This window comes from Excalfactoria chinensis, chromosome Z (assembly GCF_039878825.1).
Source record: "Excalfactoria chinensis isolate bCotChi1 chromosome Z, bCotChi1.hap2, whole genome shotgun sequence".
NCBI classification, from domain to species: Eukaryota; Metazoa; Chordata; class Aves; order Galliformes; family Phasianidae; genus Excalfactoria; species Excalfactoria chinensis.
Window position 1 is genome coordinate 24,253,320 of NC_092857.1, and position 17,162 is coordinate 24,270,481.

Sequence of the window (17,162 nt, forward strand, 5' to 3'; positions counted from 1 at the left end):
GGCATTCTGGTTCAACAAGGCACTGTGCAGTTTGCATGGAACAAACAAGACTTTGTCTAAATCAGCTGCATAACTATTAGGTGTTGTTGTCTCCTCTGACTTTTTACCTAAGGGAGGATATTATCAGTGTTCCAAAGCACTTCTGAATCAACCTTCAGTATTCTAATGCTTACCTCTCTCTTAATTTTGCCTGTGTTCCTCTGAACTTACCCTTTAGTTCTGTGTGACGGCCTTGTGTTTTGCTACCATTTGCCTTTATTGTTTTGCTACCAATGTTACTTATATGCATATCTCTCAAGGCATGCTGTGTGACACAGGCCTGTGATGGACCTAGCCTCCTCTTTGGAGGATGAGGCTCCTTTAAAATAAATCATCAACTTTATAGCTTGCTTAAATAAATCAGTCTCGAGAAAACAAGTAGTCAAGAGAACGCAGAATAGAAAATGTCAGCTGTAATGACAGTGAATTGTAACAGAAACTGTCATTATTTCAATTGCAGGTAGGATACAGCCTCAGACAGAAAGTAACCATTCAGAAAAATAATAAACAAAACACAAATACGCACCTCTCAGTCCTAGGACAAACCAGCCTCCTGCAATTAAAATACGCTTTAAAGTGCCAGTTAAGGAAATTAAATGGTATTGACCTTACGCAATTGCAGTGTAACAAGTGAAATAGGTAAGACTATCTTCTGTTGCATGTGAAAATGTAGTTTCATATACAACAATTGTATGTAACGGCAGCAACAACCTGGATAAATTCAAAAGCAGCACTCTCATTTCGTTTATCTGAAATTAATCTTGGCCACGTTGCACTTAGCCTTTACAAATCCTGCATGAAACTTATTTACAAAGAAGACTGAGAGCTACTTCTTCTGCTGAAGCCGATCAGAACTGTAAAAAAAATCTGTAAACTCCTCAGTTATGAGTAAAACTATAAGCTATGGAACATTATAATGAATAGTTCAAAACTTAGAAATTCCAGACATCAGCTGTATTCTCAGACTAATGAAAGTAGTATTTTTACCTGCACAGTCTTTCATAAAAGCATGCACACTTACAACAAAAATCTGATACAAACTTCAAACTCTTCTTCACTTACACATGCAATTCTAACCACTTTATAGCACTACCTAATGCATTTTAATATCAACAAGACAAATCAATAATGAAAAGAAGTTCCTCTCAGCACTTCAGAAGGAAACTTGCCTTGGTCCCCCTTGCTCTTCTTCATGGATGTGGTCTTGCTTTTTCATAGCAGTTCACTGGCTTCAGCAAAGCTTCACGTAGCTACAGCACAGATGAGATGTCCCTACCTGGAGAGTACCAAGCAGGGTTCCACTTATCCTCAGTCTCGCATATCTGCCATGTTCTGCATCAACAGGTTAGTTGCCCTATACGCAGGTATTCTAAAAGCACTAAGGCACCAGATAGGCTACTGCTGTTTTCAATTTCTCCTATTCCAGAAGGTGAATGATAAAGGTACAGGATTCAGTTTCAAAACAGCTTTTTACAAGTTTCTAGACCTAAGTACATATGGCCTAGTTGTTTTGAAATTGTATGAACACTGAAGAGCAAAAAGAAAAAAAAGAGGAAAACCCTACCAAAAATGCTCCGTAATGCATTAGAAATTAATTGTACTGCTTTTACGGCCACTTGCTCTGATTGACTTATGCAAATGAGAATTCTAATCTGAAAACTTATTATACTTGCTCTAAGTAACTCGTAAGGACTTAATTGCAAATGTGTAACAAGATACAATTATCCTGATAAACCTAATATCAGAAAATTTGAAGGAGGCAGTATGTGTGGCTGCTTGCTCTGAGAAGACTTTTGTTGAGGAATGTCCTTCAAGCGACAAAGCAACCACAGAGTTGCCACACTACCTCCCATGAAACCATCTGATAAACAGACAAACAAAACCAAATATGCTGACGTCTTGCTTCTGGGGGAAATAAATAAGTAAATATTAATATATATATTAGAGAACACTAAAGGTTTCCCTTGATTCTCTTGTGATGCACAGAATTTGAAAAAACATTTAATGTACTTTGATATTCCCTCATCTAGGCTTTGGCTGTAGGGAGGGTTGCAAAACACTACATCAGGCACCAGCTCAGGCTTCCCAAGGCCCATCCAACCCGGCTGTGAGTGCCTCTAGAGATGGGACATCCACAGCTTCTCTGGGCAGCTTGTGCCAGTGCCTCACCACCCTCTGAGTAAAAAACTTTCCCCTGACATCCAATTTAAATCTCTCAACTTTTGGTTTAAAATCATTCCCCCTTGTATTACTATCTATGTGAGGTTTCCCTTCTGCCTGTAAATTCTATTTAAGTACAAGAAGGATGCTGTCAGGTCTCCCATGAGCTTTTTCTTCTCCACACTGAACAAGCCCAGCTCCCTCAGCCTCTCTTTCTGGAAGAGGTGCTTCAGCCATCAAAGCATCTCTATGGCCCTCATATGTACCCATTCCAAAAGCTCCACGTCCTTCTTGTGCTGGGATCCCCAGATGCGGACGCAGTACCTCATATCATCAGCAAACTTGCTAAGGGTGTGCTCGGTCTCCCTGTCCAAATTACTGATAAAGATGTTGAGAAGAGCACTAGTCCCAGTATAGACAGCACTCTTCACTGGTCCCTATCTGGACACAGGTTAACCACAAACTTCTGGCTGTGGCCCTTATTTAAGTTTTGAGGAAAAACTTAAAACTATTCTGATCACTCATTTTCCAAAGAAAACCCACCATAAGGGCATATTTTAGGATCAAAATTCAAATAAAAAAAAAATCTATACAACTTAAATTTGTAATTCAGTTTCACACAAGAAACTTAAACAATTTCCTGTAGTGGAGAAGGGGAGAAGTTGTTTTATTCAAGCATGCTTCTAGTCTAGCAATAAATATTAAACTATTCCAACAGTAGATTCGACCGAAGCAGTTTAGCAGCCTGATAACCCAATTCCTTTCTGTTTAAAAGTTTTGCTGGAATCTTCTTTGAACTAGGAATCTGGAAAAGCATGTCTTCCAGCGTGCATGCAGTCATCCGTCCTGAAGCTTGTAGTCTGGTATAAATATCTCTTAATTTGGCAGAAAGGTCAGGGCTTTTTTCCATCTTTTCCCTGGCTGTGGCCAGCTGAGGAGGTGAAAATAATACAGTGTTACAATTCAGCCAGCAAAGATTTCAATCAAAAACTGTACTGAACACAAACAAAAAAACCATAACCCAGCATAACATACACAGCTAGTGGAGTGGTTTACAAGAAAAGAATTTAAGCAGTACACACATACATCAGGAGGCACTATTGGAAATGCACTAGATACCTATTAGACAAAAAGGCTGTTACATTAAAAACTTTCTCAAAGTAGTACAGTCTTATTTTCGGTCCTAGAGCAGACTAATACAATTATTTTCTATTTAAACCCAGGCAACAAAACTGCTTCCCAAAATTTATCTCCCAAATAAGCACAATAATCATTATTATTTCATATGAAGCTAAATGTAGAGTTCGAATCAGTAGAAGTCCTATAAAAGAACACTGGAAATTTCAGTAAACTATGCCATACATGGAGTATGAGCTAAAGAATGAGTCAATCTGAAAAAAAAAAAAATATTAGTAAACTACTGCAAAAGGAATGGGCTGGGACAAATACTTGGTCATCCTAAAAACTGCTACAATTTGCAGAACAAAAACAAAAATACAGCATTCACGCATGCTGTTTTTACTGCAACAAATATCCATTAACTATGCTTTGAAAGGCATACCTCCTTTTTACCTACTGCTTCTGTATCAATTATTCTGCTACTAAGCAGCACTAAAAGGGTAATTATTTAATTATTAACATAGTCTTAAAATACCTTGTTCCATACACGTTCAAAATGAGCCCACTAATAAGCTTCAGGAAAAGAAGAAGCAGTGCTGCCAAGCTGAAAGGGTTTCATTCATACACACATTTCCTTCTCAGTGACCAGTACCATAAAAGAAGCTATTATTTCCTATATCACACTTCTCTGCATAGCATCACAGATGTTTGCAAATACTACTAAGTAATACAATATGATTGTGACCTGGACTTTATTCTCATTTTCACATCAAATGATGCCAGCATAGAAAGCAAGGGATTAAATTATTTAAGGCCACTAGGGAACTCTTCATCTTCGCTCAGTTGAAATTTGAGCTGCTAAGAGCTAGATTCTCAATAAAAAGGGAAGCAGAAGACTAAGTATTTTGTCCAACAGCACAATAAGCCAGTCAGCTGCTTTGGCTTCTGAATGTATCAGAAACTAAACAGTTTTAGTAGGATGAACTCAGGAACCTGAAGCTCTACCTGAACATCATAGCTTAGCTAAGCACCCAAGACCTCCTCTCAGACTTGCCTTACTACCCCCAGGCCTGCATCCCCAACCAGCACACATCTGTGGTGACATACTTGCCTGATTTGGTTCATCACTGCATACTTACCACTTGCTCAGAAAATTCAATTTTTTTCACAAAGGGAGGAGTATCTACATCTATTGCTGCCTCTAAGGTCTTTATTACTTCTTCTAGCAAACCAGATCTGAGCTGGACAAGAACCTTAAAAGTAAAATTAAATAAATACACAGAGTAACCATTAGAAAGAAAGCCTTAAAAGAAAATATTGGAGGAAAACAATGAATTAAAGAATGAGTGACCAAAATACTTTTCTAGATGCTGGGCTGATAAAATCCATTAATTGTGAAGGCAGAGGGAATGGTCAATTTCCACATAATTTTTTGTTTTGTTTTGCGGCTGAAACTTGGAAAGGAAAAGAGAACCTGGAGCCTTCAGCTGCTCTGCACATGAGAGTTGTTTGCCTAGTATAGCACATTTATATTGTAAAACACATTTATATTGTACAACACAAGCATACTTACTTTAAGGTTACTATATAGTCTATTCTCTGTTTTCCTTATCTGAGAGCAATAAAATTGGGCCTGTGCTATATCATCCTGGAAAGAAATATAAAATAATTTAAAAAAAAAACAAAATACAGCTAAATATGTGTCACACTCCCACAATCCCACAATCAAAGCTTAAGTAAAACAAGAAGCTCTTACAACTTCTCACTGAAACAAAAGCATCTACAACACTTCCACCAGATCCCACAGCCCCATGTAGCATCCAGCCTGTGAAAGAAATACTGCACACTGGAGTTCAAATGTTAGCTAGCTCTCCAGCACAGCAAACACTATTTTCAGATTTCAGGTCTCAGATCAGCAGGCACATGAATTCACGTAAACAACACCAAGCACAAGTGCATCTTCAAAAGAGAAGAATTAAATCAATCTTGGACTTTGGCACATGTCATAGTACTTAAATGAAGTGTGGGATATGATTAATGGATATCTTATCCTGCCCAGTATTTTTAACTTTTAGGATATGCACACTTAAGGTATCACATCTGTGACACCAACTGATTTGCACAGACACATTGCACTGACATTTACTTGACCAACCACACTTACGAGGGATCAAGAGACATCTTATTCAAAGCAAGATTAAAGATGCCAGTGAGCATGCAGTTTTAGGAACAGTTAAATGTAATCTGGATAATTAATCTACAAAACAGTATTTTTAGCTAAATTTTAAATAAAAGTACCAAGAATATTTCATGTTGTTTCAGAGACAGACACTTTTGTTTTTAACCTCATTGTTAATGAGAAGACCAAATAATACCACCATGCAAATGATCAGGTAAATTTCAATGACATTATTTTTCAGCCTGTGCTATTCATGCAGAGATTATGCAAAAAGATCACAGAATGTGTAACAAAGCTTTAACCTTCTATTTCCTTCATCCAAAGCAATTACCAGTATAAAATCCATAGTTCTTTTAGATACAATCTGATTCCTCTTTAGATATGCAAGAGAGAACATTCACAATTTCCTCAAACTGTACACACAGGTTAATGGCAGAAGAAACAGTATACATAAGGATTTCCAAACTCTTCTTCTCCTGTTCAGTCTTTCGCTTTGATCTGCTTCAAGTCAATGCTTAGGTACTTGAGATTTATGAAAAACCTCACCTTGAGGCAACATGCAACCAAGGGCAGGCCGTCTCCCAAGCAGAAGTGCAATACATATCACAGCCATTGAATTTTACTCTACAGATAAACATTTTGAAGAGCTTACTGCACAAGTATTTTAAATTAGGTTTATCCTATTTGAAGGAAACCATTATTAAGCATCTGCAGGACTGGGACATGGGTATATAAAAAAAACCACTAGCCCAACTTTCTTTAATTTTGTAAGAAAATTCTATGTTGAATTGTAAGTGGCAAAATGCATCTATTAGACTCAAAACACAGACTTCAGAATTCTGACATTCAGTTTATGTGGGGGTTACCTATAACCCTTCCTTTAGGGCCACAAAAGTTACAGTACTTAAAATAATTGCCTAGTCCAGTTATGCTTTCTCTATGTTAGCTTTCTTCAGCCAACTACCATATACCAAAATAACCTACTGAGGTGTAATCAAAAGAAAAAGGCACTATACCTGCTTCAGAGCAGATGCCACAGCAAAGCAGAATACTCGCAGTGGTAACGTGTCACCTTTTAGCTGTGCTTCTTCAAGCAGTTTTGCAGAGATTTTGCAAGACTCCAGGGTGCCCTATGTAGAAATTTCATACATAAGTTGCCTTTGCTAATCATGTGATCTGAAAGCACTGTAGGCAATTGCAGTGACATTTAGAAGGCATTCAGAAGTAAATGTATCATAAGGCCAGCAAGGCAGTCTATGTCTGAACCAAGGAGATTCTGTATTTCCTGAGATATACAACACCAAAAGATGATATTTAGTGCTATAGTGCTCAGAAGAGGGTAAAAATAACTGCCACTACATTCCTTTGATTGTTCTGGCTTCTACAAAAGAGACAGTGGTCACTGGCAGTCAGCTAAAAGCAACATTTTTAATTTTTCTACCATTCAAAAATCAGGAAAAAGGCTGAATTTTTCTCTTTCCAATTCTAACTCTAAGTTATTCTAAAAGGGTAGTTAATGAATATCAGTGTTTTCCAAACATTGAATTAATCAGCACCACTGAATTACAGAAAACTGCTCACAAGCAAATTTGAATATTCAGCAATTTTGAGCCTCTCAAGGATTATATTTGGCAAGATGTTTCCAAAGTAGACACTCTAATGTACACATTTGCCTTTTCCAACACAGAAAGCTTGCATTATTCATGGGAAGCAATAAATTCCATCAGGGCTTCATCTTCACTTTCAGTTAGCAATTAAGTACTCCAAAGGTCAAGAATTACCAGCACAGTTTACTTCATGGGCATACATAATCTGCTTCTTATTTGTAGTGAATGATACATGCTAACAATATTAATGTCACTATTTTCAACAGAAATATGGAGTAAAAGGTAATGTGTTCACCTGTGGATCACTTCAAAAACCACCAGCTATCAAAAACAACGCTATTCACAATGGAAATGGTAAAGATAGCAAATTGGACCCCAAACAATTAATTCCTATCAAACTTTGAGTTGGCAGTAGCAAAATTTTCTAACAGCTCATACCACTGTCTTGGATAATATCCTTCATGTTCCTTCCTAGTATCAGCTGCTGATCTCTGTTCCTACTGTCCGAAGTGCCATTCATGTAAAACAGAAGCTTTGATCTAAGACTGGGTCTTCTTTAGAGTTTTAAGGGATACTTCTCCATTTCACTGCTCAATGGTTTGCACAGCTTGTGAAAACACTTTTTGAACAACATAATAAATGTCATATTCTTTAAAAATTTAGAAAAATTCTTACCACAGGAGAAAAAAAAAAAAAAGAAAAAAAAAAAAAAGAGAGATAACTATTGCACATAAGCATTTCATTGATATCTAAAGGCTTATAGCACTTTCCTAGACTAAAAGCAGGACCTTTTCTTTACCTTGGAAAATAGCAGACCTTACAAAGATTTAAAACTTCCCAATGGCTGCCCTCAGAAATACTCCTGTATGCTAATTTCTTCATTTATCCACTAGCAATAATCAGAGCTCTAAGCCTCGTACATTCTCCAGTATTGTTCTCTGGCATAGTTCCTTAAAAGAAATCAAAAATTAACCATGTAAAAATCCAGCACTACTGTTAACAGTACCAGCGCCATTATTTCCAGTATTCAAATTATATATCTCAGAGACGTTTCCCTTCAAGATTTTTCCTGAATTTTCTTATGTTAGCAAAGCCAAAACACTTCGGAGCTTCATGCTGTCTCCTCCTTACTTGGAGTCTTACCATTTACCACTTACAATTGAAAAAAAACAGATTAAGCTTTTGAAGGAGCTCTGCCTAATCCTCTTTAGCACATAGGGGGTTATAACAACTTATTCCCCTGGATATAATTTTATTTGAATGAAAAACAAACACAAATTTATTGTGTCAAAGCAAATGAATGTCAGCTTACGATCATTTCCCCTCTATTTTTATGAACTTATTAAACAAATTTAGGTTGTATTGATGGGCTGACAGGTTGGATCAATGAGCTGAAGCTAACTGCATAACATTTAAAAGCAAGTGCAAGGTCCAGCACTTAAGTCACCACAAACCCAGGCAATGCTACAGACCTGGAGCAGAACAGCTGGAAAGCTGCATGGCAGAAAATGACCTGAGGCTGCTAGCTGATAGCCAGCTGAACATGATTCAGCAGTGTGCTTAGGTTGGCCAAGAAGGCCAATGGCATCCTAGCTTGTATCAGAAATGGTGCAGCCAACAGAACTAGGGAAGTGATTGTAAGGGCCCATCTTGAGTGCTATGTCTGATTTTGGGTCCATCATTAAAAGAAAGACATTGAGGTCTTGCAGCATATCCAAAGCAGGGAAACAAAGCTAGTGAGGGTTCTGAAGCATAGGTCCTGTAAGAAGGGACTGAGGGAACCAGGACTGTTCAGTCCAGGGAAGAGAAGGCTCAGGGGAGCCCTTACCACTCTCTACAACTATGCTGTAGTGAAGTTGGTCTCTTCTCCCATTCATTTAGTGATAAGACAAGAACAAATGGTCCCAAGCTACACATCAGGGGAGGATCAGGTGTGTATGAACAAAAATTTATCGTCTGAAAGGGTGGATAAGGATTGGAATAGGCTCCCCAGAGAACTGGTGGAGACAATGTCCCTCAAGGTGTTCAAGAAACACATAGATGTGGCACTGAGGGAAATGGTTTAGTGGGCTGATGGTTGGACTACATGAACTTAGAGGTCTTTCTCAGCCTTAATGACTCTATAATTCTAAATAACAATGTGCTAGATTCACTGCTGAAAACAGAGGCATCTACTATTGTCTAATAGTAGAAAGCAAAAGTCTCAGGAACCTCTTCCTCTTCTACATGCTATGGATCCAAACGCGCATGGAGCAGGCCATGGAAAGTAACATGTCAGAATTTTAGAGGCTATGGAAAGCTACCACAGACTGAGTAGATGTCAGAGAAACACACTGGGATTCTGTGAAAGTCCTTTCTTTTCACAGAGTGGAAGAGACAGAGTGCAGACCACGAAGCAATGTTACAGTCACAGATATTGTATAGGTAGATGCTAGGAGAAAACATGAGCTTATAAACTACTGTTGTAGCACAGTGTCACTGTATTTCTACATTCAGTATTTCCTAGAAATGGCACTCTCTGGGTAGAACTGGTAGCACCCCTAAATGAACTGCAGCCACGAATCACTAGCTGGTTTTAAGTGCAAACTGCTTCCACAGATCTTCTTGAGCTCTACCTACTGCCCTAATCTCCAAAAAAGCAGGGTGAAACTGAAAAAGAATTTCCTACTGTGCTTGGGAAGGGTCTGCTAATACTTTAAATCGCAGAATTGATTCAAATCTGGAGAGACATATGAAGAAAAACATTTGGTGGACTCTCTTTACTACAAATTGGAAGCTACTCTAAGAACTGTTATAGAACCTATGTAGCCTAATTCCTTATTGCATTCACAGTTTTTCTGAAAGTACAATTAAGGTCTAAGGGAAGCCTGTCTCTCACTGAAGCATTAATTTATCTTTCTTTTCTTGACTCAGCTGGAGCATCAGAACAGATTATCTTTGGAAACTTTAATCCCTGTCAAATTTGGATGCAACTGTGAAAACGGTCCAAGATTTACTTGGAAGAGAAATGGGAGGGAGTTATCTGTCAAACAGAATGTATCATATATATCCTGTCTCCCAAAGAAACGAGACTATAAATTTAATATTGTGGCTGTACACCTTGGTACAAACTCCAGAGAAAGAATGCTAACAGTTAATCAAAGGCCGTATCAGTGTTACTGTTAGTGTCCTTGCAATTCTCTAGAGATATGCTTTGTTATATTAGCTGGTATGGGGAGCCATATGTGTACAAAAGATCATGAACAGTGAAGCAATTTATGACTTAATTATGTCTAAAATACTTGCATTAATTTTGAAATCATGACTGGGCACATATTAAAATTTCAAAATCCCAAAAAAGGAAGACACAGAGAAGGCATTTCAAGTACTTCAGCATGTAAATGGAAAATATTTACCAGTTTGTAGCATATTGCAAATGCCAGTAAATAGGTTTCTCTGTTGAACGGTATTCCTTGTTTTTTCATTTCTGCTAGGACTTCCAAGGCACCTGCCAAAAGTACAGTTTTGTTACTCACTTCAGAAATTCAATTCAGAATGTTTAATGACTTGAAAACAATCTCAGCATTGTGCATTCTCAGGAACTTTACTTCAAAATCAGAGTGCACACTGACATCTATGAACTTTTTACAAATCAGTACATTTCAAGAACCTTAACAGAGGATCAGTTGGATGACATACTGCTTCTGAGAAAGGAAGCTTTCAGTCTGCACTAGCACCTAACTTTACTATTCTATTACCTTCACACAAACCTAAAACAAACATCAGGATACCTGACAAAGCCACTTTTTGTCCTCCCAACTGTCCAGATCAAAGATAAATCACACAACAAATAATTCAACTATTTTCAACCAAAAGCTCCTTACTAAAGCATTACTTTCATCACACTGTAACACTGCATTCTGGTTCAGATCTAGTTTCTTTAAGGATGATTCAGCCCCGGCCTTTAGAACAGCTGTTGAGCTGATTTGCCAAACACTGAAAGGCTAAGTGTTACACACCCAACAAATTCCAAAGAGAGCTATTTGCTTGAAAAACGTATTCCATACTTTTTTCAGTCAAATCAGTTGATTCCCTGACATATCATCAGAAAAGACCAAACTGTCATTCTATGCACTTGCCTTAAATACTGCAGTAGCCACTCTATGCTTTGAGGCTAGGTAAGACAAACCAAGAGAAGACTCTGGCCTATTTTCTTATAAAAGGAAAAAGGGCACTCTTCACTGTTCTGACAAAAATCAGAAGGGAGGTCCACACATGAAATTGTCTAGGGTAAAGCAGACAACTTTGTACCTCAAGTCAGCCACCACCAAAAAGGAAAGAAGGGTGACTTTCATAAGTGACTCCCTCCTGAGAGGAATGGAGGGTCATATCTGTTGGCCAAACCCTAACCAGAGGGAGGTGTGCTTCCTCCCTGGGGCTCCAGTAAGGGATATTTCTAGGAAACTTCCTAGTCTGATTTGCCCCTCTGATTATTATTCTTTCTTGACAGTTCAGGTTGTCAGTGATTAAGTCACTAAGAGAAGCCTGAGGACTATCAAAAAGGACTTTAGAGGACTGGGGCAGTCAGTGCACAGAGTGGGTATACAGTTCATCATACAGTCTATCTTTTATTGATAAAGCCAATCACTATCTATACACACACTCATATAGAGAAGCATGCTCCTCAAAGTGAATTTGCATTAGTAAACTCAGTACTTACTTTTGTAATGACCCTTTTTAAACAACATAGTCATCAAAATATGGAAGGATGTACTCTCTGAGAAAAAACCACACAAATTCTGTAGAAAAAAAAACCACAAACAGAGTGAACTTTAAAGAAAGTTAGGATAAGTAAGTGAGCATTATTATAGTGCACAGCATTTATCAGATCTTCCCATTGGAATGAGATGCATTTTTACAAGTTCCGTAATTAATTATTTTGGTTTCCTGACTCCTCTGTCATGTAACATCTACAATAGCAGTGTCTCACTATAGTTAAAAGCACACTTAAAAATTAAACAGATATTTACAAGAGATCCCTACTTCTATGCTTTTTTCAGTGACAGATTGTGACCTTTATGTTAACGCAAGCAGAAGTCTCTGACTAATTGCTACTCCAAAAGCTTAGCAGTTATGCAGCTGCATAACAGTATCTTTGGGGTAAAGTACCACTCATACAAAATAATTTTCAGCTAATCACAATATCAAATGGTGAATAGACCCACACTAGGGCTTAGGTCATGACGAGCATTGTAGCAGAACAAAGAGCAAGTATATTTTACATTCCACAGCATTCACTGCATGGTATGACAATACGAATCCCAAGATGAAATGTCAAAGACATTAAGATAATTTTCTGAAGCTGGGTCTTAAGAAGTGGTACAGTACATTATCATTCATCAATTACCAAGTCCTATAAGTACTATAGGACCGGTCTCATTGACAGAGCTCAACCATAACCAAATAACACTTTCATGTACTTATACATACCTAACCGAGGCCATGCAAGACTTTTCCTATTTTCACTATGTATCTCTCATACCTTGATACACTCACATAGAGGTGACTTGCCATTAACCCCCAGAGTTCTAAGAACATTCTTGCACATAATCATCTACACGTATTAGATATGGGGTACAAACAATATTTTGTCATATGGTGCACACAGCACCAGGAAACAGGGGATGCAGGAAAATAAGCATCAGAACTTTTTTAAGGAATTATCCTTGAACTAATACTCTTTATTGAAATGATGCAGTTACAGAGAAGTACAATAATACAAAAATTAGTCAAACTGACATTTATGTTACTTTTAATTGCTGCTTAACTTTCAAACTTTTTCTTTTTTTTTTTTAAACAAAAGCTTTATAAACAGCATTGTTAGATTAATGCGACAGACTTCTTTGCTGTTGCAACACATACACAGTGTACCTCAAGTTTCTGAAGTCATGCAAAGCAGACCAATTACTCATCCTGAAATAATAGGTAACAATGATATTAGCAAAATATATAGAGGAAATTACCTGATCTTTGATAAGTTCTACTGCAGGTGTTTCAAGGTCTAGCTCAAAACATAGCCTCATAAAGAGGGGCCCAAATTTAAAACCATGTAAGTCTGCATTTCCACTCTGTTCATGGTACCTGTTAGAAAGATTCAGAAGAGTTTATCACCCAACCAAATAGAATTTGCCAAGGGAAAACAGCTTTAAATAGGCAGCACAATCTGAATGTGCAGTGACATATGCATTGCTTTTCTATCTTCACTAAGTGGCATTTAGATAAATGAAGAAACATTTTATGGAAAAAAAAATAAAATGTAACTTTAACTGAACTAATAAAGTGAAGTAGCAATATATAAACTGCTCTATTTATAGTAAAAACATTCATATCAGATTAGATATAGAATGCATCCTCTTCACCAGAATTGCTAGCTACTTTACTATCTATTCACAGAGCAATTGCACAGGAAATAGCAGTGGTCCATTTTAGCAGTGATACCTGCTAAAACATTTCAACTTATTCTAAGCCACACTAAATAGAAAATAATATAACAGTTTATAAGCAGGCATGTCTTAGCTGGAAGATGCCTCTGAGCACAACAGTACCTCCTAGCTGACAACTGAAGTTTCTGTGCGGCTCCTTTTCATTCTACATACTTCAGGACATCAGATCATTCCCATAGTTTGACTCTTCTTTGAGAGTCTCTGAAGGGTTGGAAGATCCAAAGTAAATGAAAATGCAGTCTGAGCCTAATGGAATAACTGTACAAATAGTCCCTGAATTAGGACAAACCCTCATCTGCAGACATGACATAAGATGATCTAATAACGAAAGTGTAAAATAAAGAGAAAACAGTGTTACCTGGATTGTTACAAGTACCTGTAAATAACTTTTTTGGCTAGCTCCACATCAGATGAAGTCTGACATAAATGCAGTAAAGTTTTTAATTCATTTTTGAGAATAATCCTATTTTCCTTTAATTTTTCTTTAATATTTTTAAAATACGGATCTGAAAATGAAGCACATTATGAAAGCAGTCTATAGACAATTCCTTTATTCATGATGCAACCTGCTACTTGAAACTCAAAGCAGCAAAAAAGCATGTTTTTTCAGTACAACTATTATAATAGTATAACTACAATAGTATAACTATAATAAACAATAGATCTTACACATGTTGTATAACACATTAGTTATCACTGCTTTTTCCACATCTAAATCAAAGTTTATTATGAGCCTTACTTCTTTTCACATTTCAGTTGCTAGCTTAAATACCAAGTATAGAAACCAGCGCAAACACATAATTAGCACTGTTTTCAATAGTTATCTTCATTTACTGCTTGTACAACAAAAAGGTGAATTGTTACCTGTAGCCACAAATATGTGGCTTCTGCAAAGGTATAGCATGAAGCATGTCCAATATGAGTATGTCATTATCACAGCAAAATAATGACATTATGAGTTATCAATGCCTGACTCAAACACTGCTATTATTTAGTATAGAAAAATTATTATTTCAGTTTTGCTTAACTCTGTTTCAAATGACTGGTTTACATAGAGTTAATGCAGTCAAATAATTGCAAACAAGTTGCAAGAGGAAGATGCAAGCTGTTGCTTTCATTGTAGTCAATTTTCTGTATTTAATGGCTCTATCTTCTTTCCGGTACTCATGTCAAAACCACAAATGGTGATCATCAAGGAAATATAAATACCTTTATTGCCATGAAATTCATTTCTAATTGCCACTTTTGCCTTCTGAAATTCTTGTAACTTTACGTTATCTTCTGTTAGCAGATACTGCTTCCCTGCCACAATAAAAACAAAGAAGTTTCACATTCTACCAACTGCTTTGATAGTGCAGAACTTTGCAATTATGAATTACAGATATTAACTATTCTGTGATACAAAATTATTGGCAGCACAACACTAAAAATGACTGCCAGAATTACAATTGCTCACATCACTGAGAAAACAGACAAAAAAAACCCCTGCCAACCAGTACATCGTAGCTTTCCAGTATTAGTATGTACAAGGTTAAAAAGGCATACATTTATTGCATGTGCAAAATAAAAACTAGAGACGTTCCCTCTTGCCTAGCTAAGATACAAGGATACACAAGTCCAGAATCTCAAAGTTAACTCTGGGTGCCAGTGTCAGCCATGGGGTTCTATAAACTGCCTAGGAAAGGAGTCCTGCAAATGCCATTTCTCAGGCTCTTGCTGTCATAAAGCGGCTGTCCAGCAGCAGATTCCCATTTGTATCAAACAAACTAGTAACAAAGAATCCTTGCATCAGTTCACCTTGTCACAACAGAGTCATAGAATGGCCTGGGTTGAAAAGGACGGCAATACTCATCTAGTTTCAACTTCCCTGCTACGGGTAGGGTTACCAACCACCAGACCAGGCTGCCCAGAGCCACATCCAGCCTGGCCTTGAATGCCTCCAGGGACGGGGCATCCATAACCTCTTCAGGCAACTTATTCCAGTGCATCACCACCCTCTGAGTGAAACACTTCCTCCTAATATCTAACATAAACCTCTAAATCTACTCTCCAAATGTTGCGCTTGTGAAAAGAACAACTCTTAATCAAGAGGGGGTAGGAGCGAATACCAACCCCAGTGAAGTTACATGTCAACAAGCCACACAACCAACGTTTGTTTTCTACGTGAGGCATGTTAACAGCCAGCACGTTTGATAAGAATCTGCAAAGCAGCATGTTTATCTCTTAAATTTAACAGTATGATTACCAGCGGGTGAAATAGGCCGGAGTTACTGAACTTGCATTACTTCATGGGAAGCCCGATGGGGCCTTCGCAGACAGTCCGTCCATCTCAGGGTGCGGACAGCTGCTGTGCGGGGAGCAGAGCTTTCTCTATCCAACTCGGCCTCCGGAATTACAGTCCCCCCCTAAATCCACCGCCAGCCGTAACGGGACTACAACTCCCGACATGCAGACGGCTTGGCAGCACCCGCCAGGCATGCTGGGAACTGTAGTACTCCAACTTCCTCCCCTCCCGGTGACCGCCGTCTCGCCGCTCCCATTACCTGCGGACACGCATCCCCAGCAGCCCGAGGTGGACAGGCGAATCGCCGAGCGCCGCACCGCCGCCCGCATCACCCGCCGCGATCCCCCGGAGAGCACCGCCGCCATCTTGTGCCCCGGCCTGACGGGGGTGGAGCGTTGGTGGACCGGCCCCCTCTCCACCGCCTCCTCCCTCGGCGCCATGGCTGCCCCTGTGCTCGTGCGAGGAGCGCTGCGGGCCGGGAAGGTCCTCGGCGCCGCGGCAGGTCGGTGTTCTGTGGCGCGGCGGGGTCGTGCGGTACGGCGCAGGGCCGGGTTCTGTCGGGCCGGGCCTCCGTGGGCACCGATGGCCGAGAGGGCTGTGGGGTATGGTGCAGGAACGGGCCATGCGCGGAGGCGCACGCTCTGACGCCGGGACTGGGGCGGCTTTCGGGACGCGAGGGTCAGGGACGCGTTCTCCGTTCGGATGTGCAGCTACCAGCCTGTATGGGACTCGGGGATCCGTGAGGGGTGGTGGGCAGCCCGCCGAGCCTGAGCAAAATCTGGCGAGTGCGAAGTGCAGTCCAGGGTGATGGTTTTGAAAGGCTGACCCATGTGAAGGAAATGAACTTCTCAACGTTGGGTGATTCTGTGGGGGTCCTTTCTGCAAATGTCTGGACTTAATGTTTTTCTTTAGCCGGTTATGTCCATCGTGCATCTTCAGGACCTTGTCATCTGTCAGTGATGCACAAACGTGGCCCATGCTTCTCCAGTGGAAACATTTCTTTTGCTTCAAGAAGGAAGACGGCCTTAAGAAAATTGCAAAGACACAAACAGCGATAGAATAAAAATACTTGATGGAAAGTTTGTATGCTTATTTACATAGTCAACCTGGCTTACATAGTGATTTATTTATTTCTTTTTAAGGTAGAAGATCTCTTCTTTCTGCAGCATATGTGGACAGCTCAAAATGGGAAAACAGACAAAAAGAGGAGCATAACTTGGGTGAGAAAAGTTTCTTTATTTTTTGACTAGTTAGTTGCACCTGAAATACGTTTAGAGTACTTCATCAGCTAT

General features: G+C 39.0%; 2 protein-coding genes across 4 annotated transcripts in view; one reads left to right on the forward strand and one right to left on the reverse strand.

Moving 5' to 3' along the window:
* Positions 1-438: 438 nt before the first annotated feature.
* On the reverse strand, positions 439-16,310 carry PTCD2 (pentatricopeptide repeat domain 2). Its single transcript, XM_072360293.1, has 10 exons — positions 16,130-16,310; positions 14,796-14,888; positions 13,963-14,092; positions 13,107-13,224; positions 11,804-11,882; positions 10,500-10,591; positions 6,514-6,627; positions 4,892-4,966; positions 4,458-4,571; positions 439-3,130 (listed from the first exon to the last, which is right to left on the reverse strand). Exons 1-10 carry the CDS (start codon positions 16,308-16,310, stop codon positions 2,906-2,908), a joined length of 1,221 nt encoding a protein of 406 aa, XP_072216394.1. The 3' UTR covers positions 439-2,905.
* MRPS27 (mitochondrial ribosomal protein S27) overlaps positions 16,261-17,162 on the forward strand; it is a 46,154-nt gene continuing 45,252 nt past the window's right edge. For 2 of the 3 annotated variants that reach the window (XM_072360291.1, XM_072360290.1), the window contains exons 1-2: positions 16,261-16,372; positions 17,013-17,090. In XM_072360291.1, coding sequence (XP_072216392.1) covers positions 16,309-16,372; positions 17,013-17,090 — 142 coding nt within the window. In that variant the 5' untranslated portion in view covers positions 16,261-16,308. Of the gene's footprint in view, positions 16,377-17,012; positions 17,091-17,162 lie in introns of all 3 variants that reach the window. The other variant, XM_072360292.1, reaches the window with a different exon arrangement.

Coding starts and splice junctions, on each gene's coding strand:
- PTCD2 (XM_072360293.1), bottom strand. CDS start 16,310: ATGGCGCCGAGGGAGGAGGCGGTGGAGAGGGGGCCGGTCCACCAACGC. Junction 4,967..6,513: donor TGGCATCTGCTCTGAAGCAG/GTATAGTGCCTT, acceptor ATTTCTTTCCAG/GATGATATAGCACAGGCCCA. Junction 3,131..4,457: donor TTGAATTTTCTGAGCAAGTG/GTAAGTATGCAG, acceptor TCACCTCCTCAG/CTGGCCACAGCCAGGGAAAA.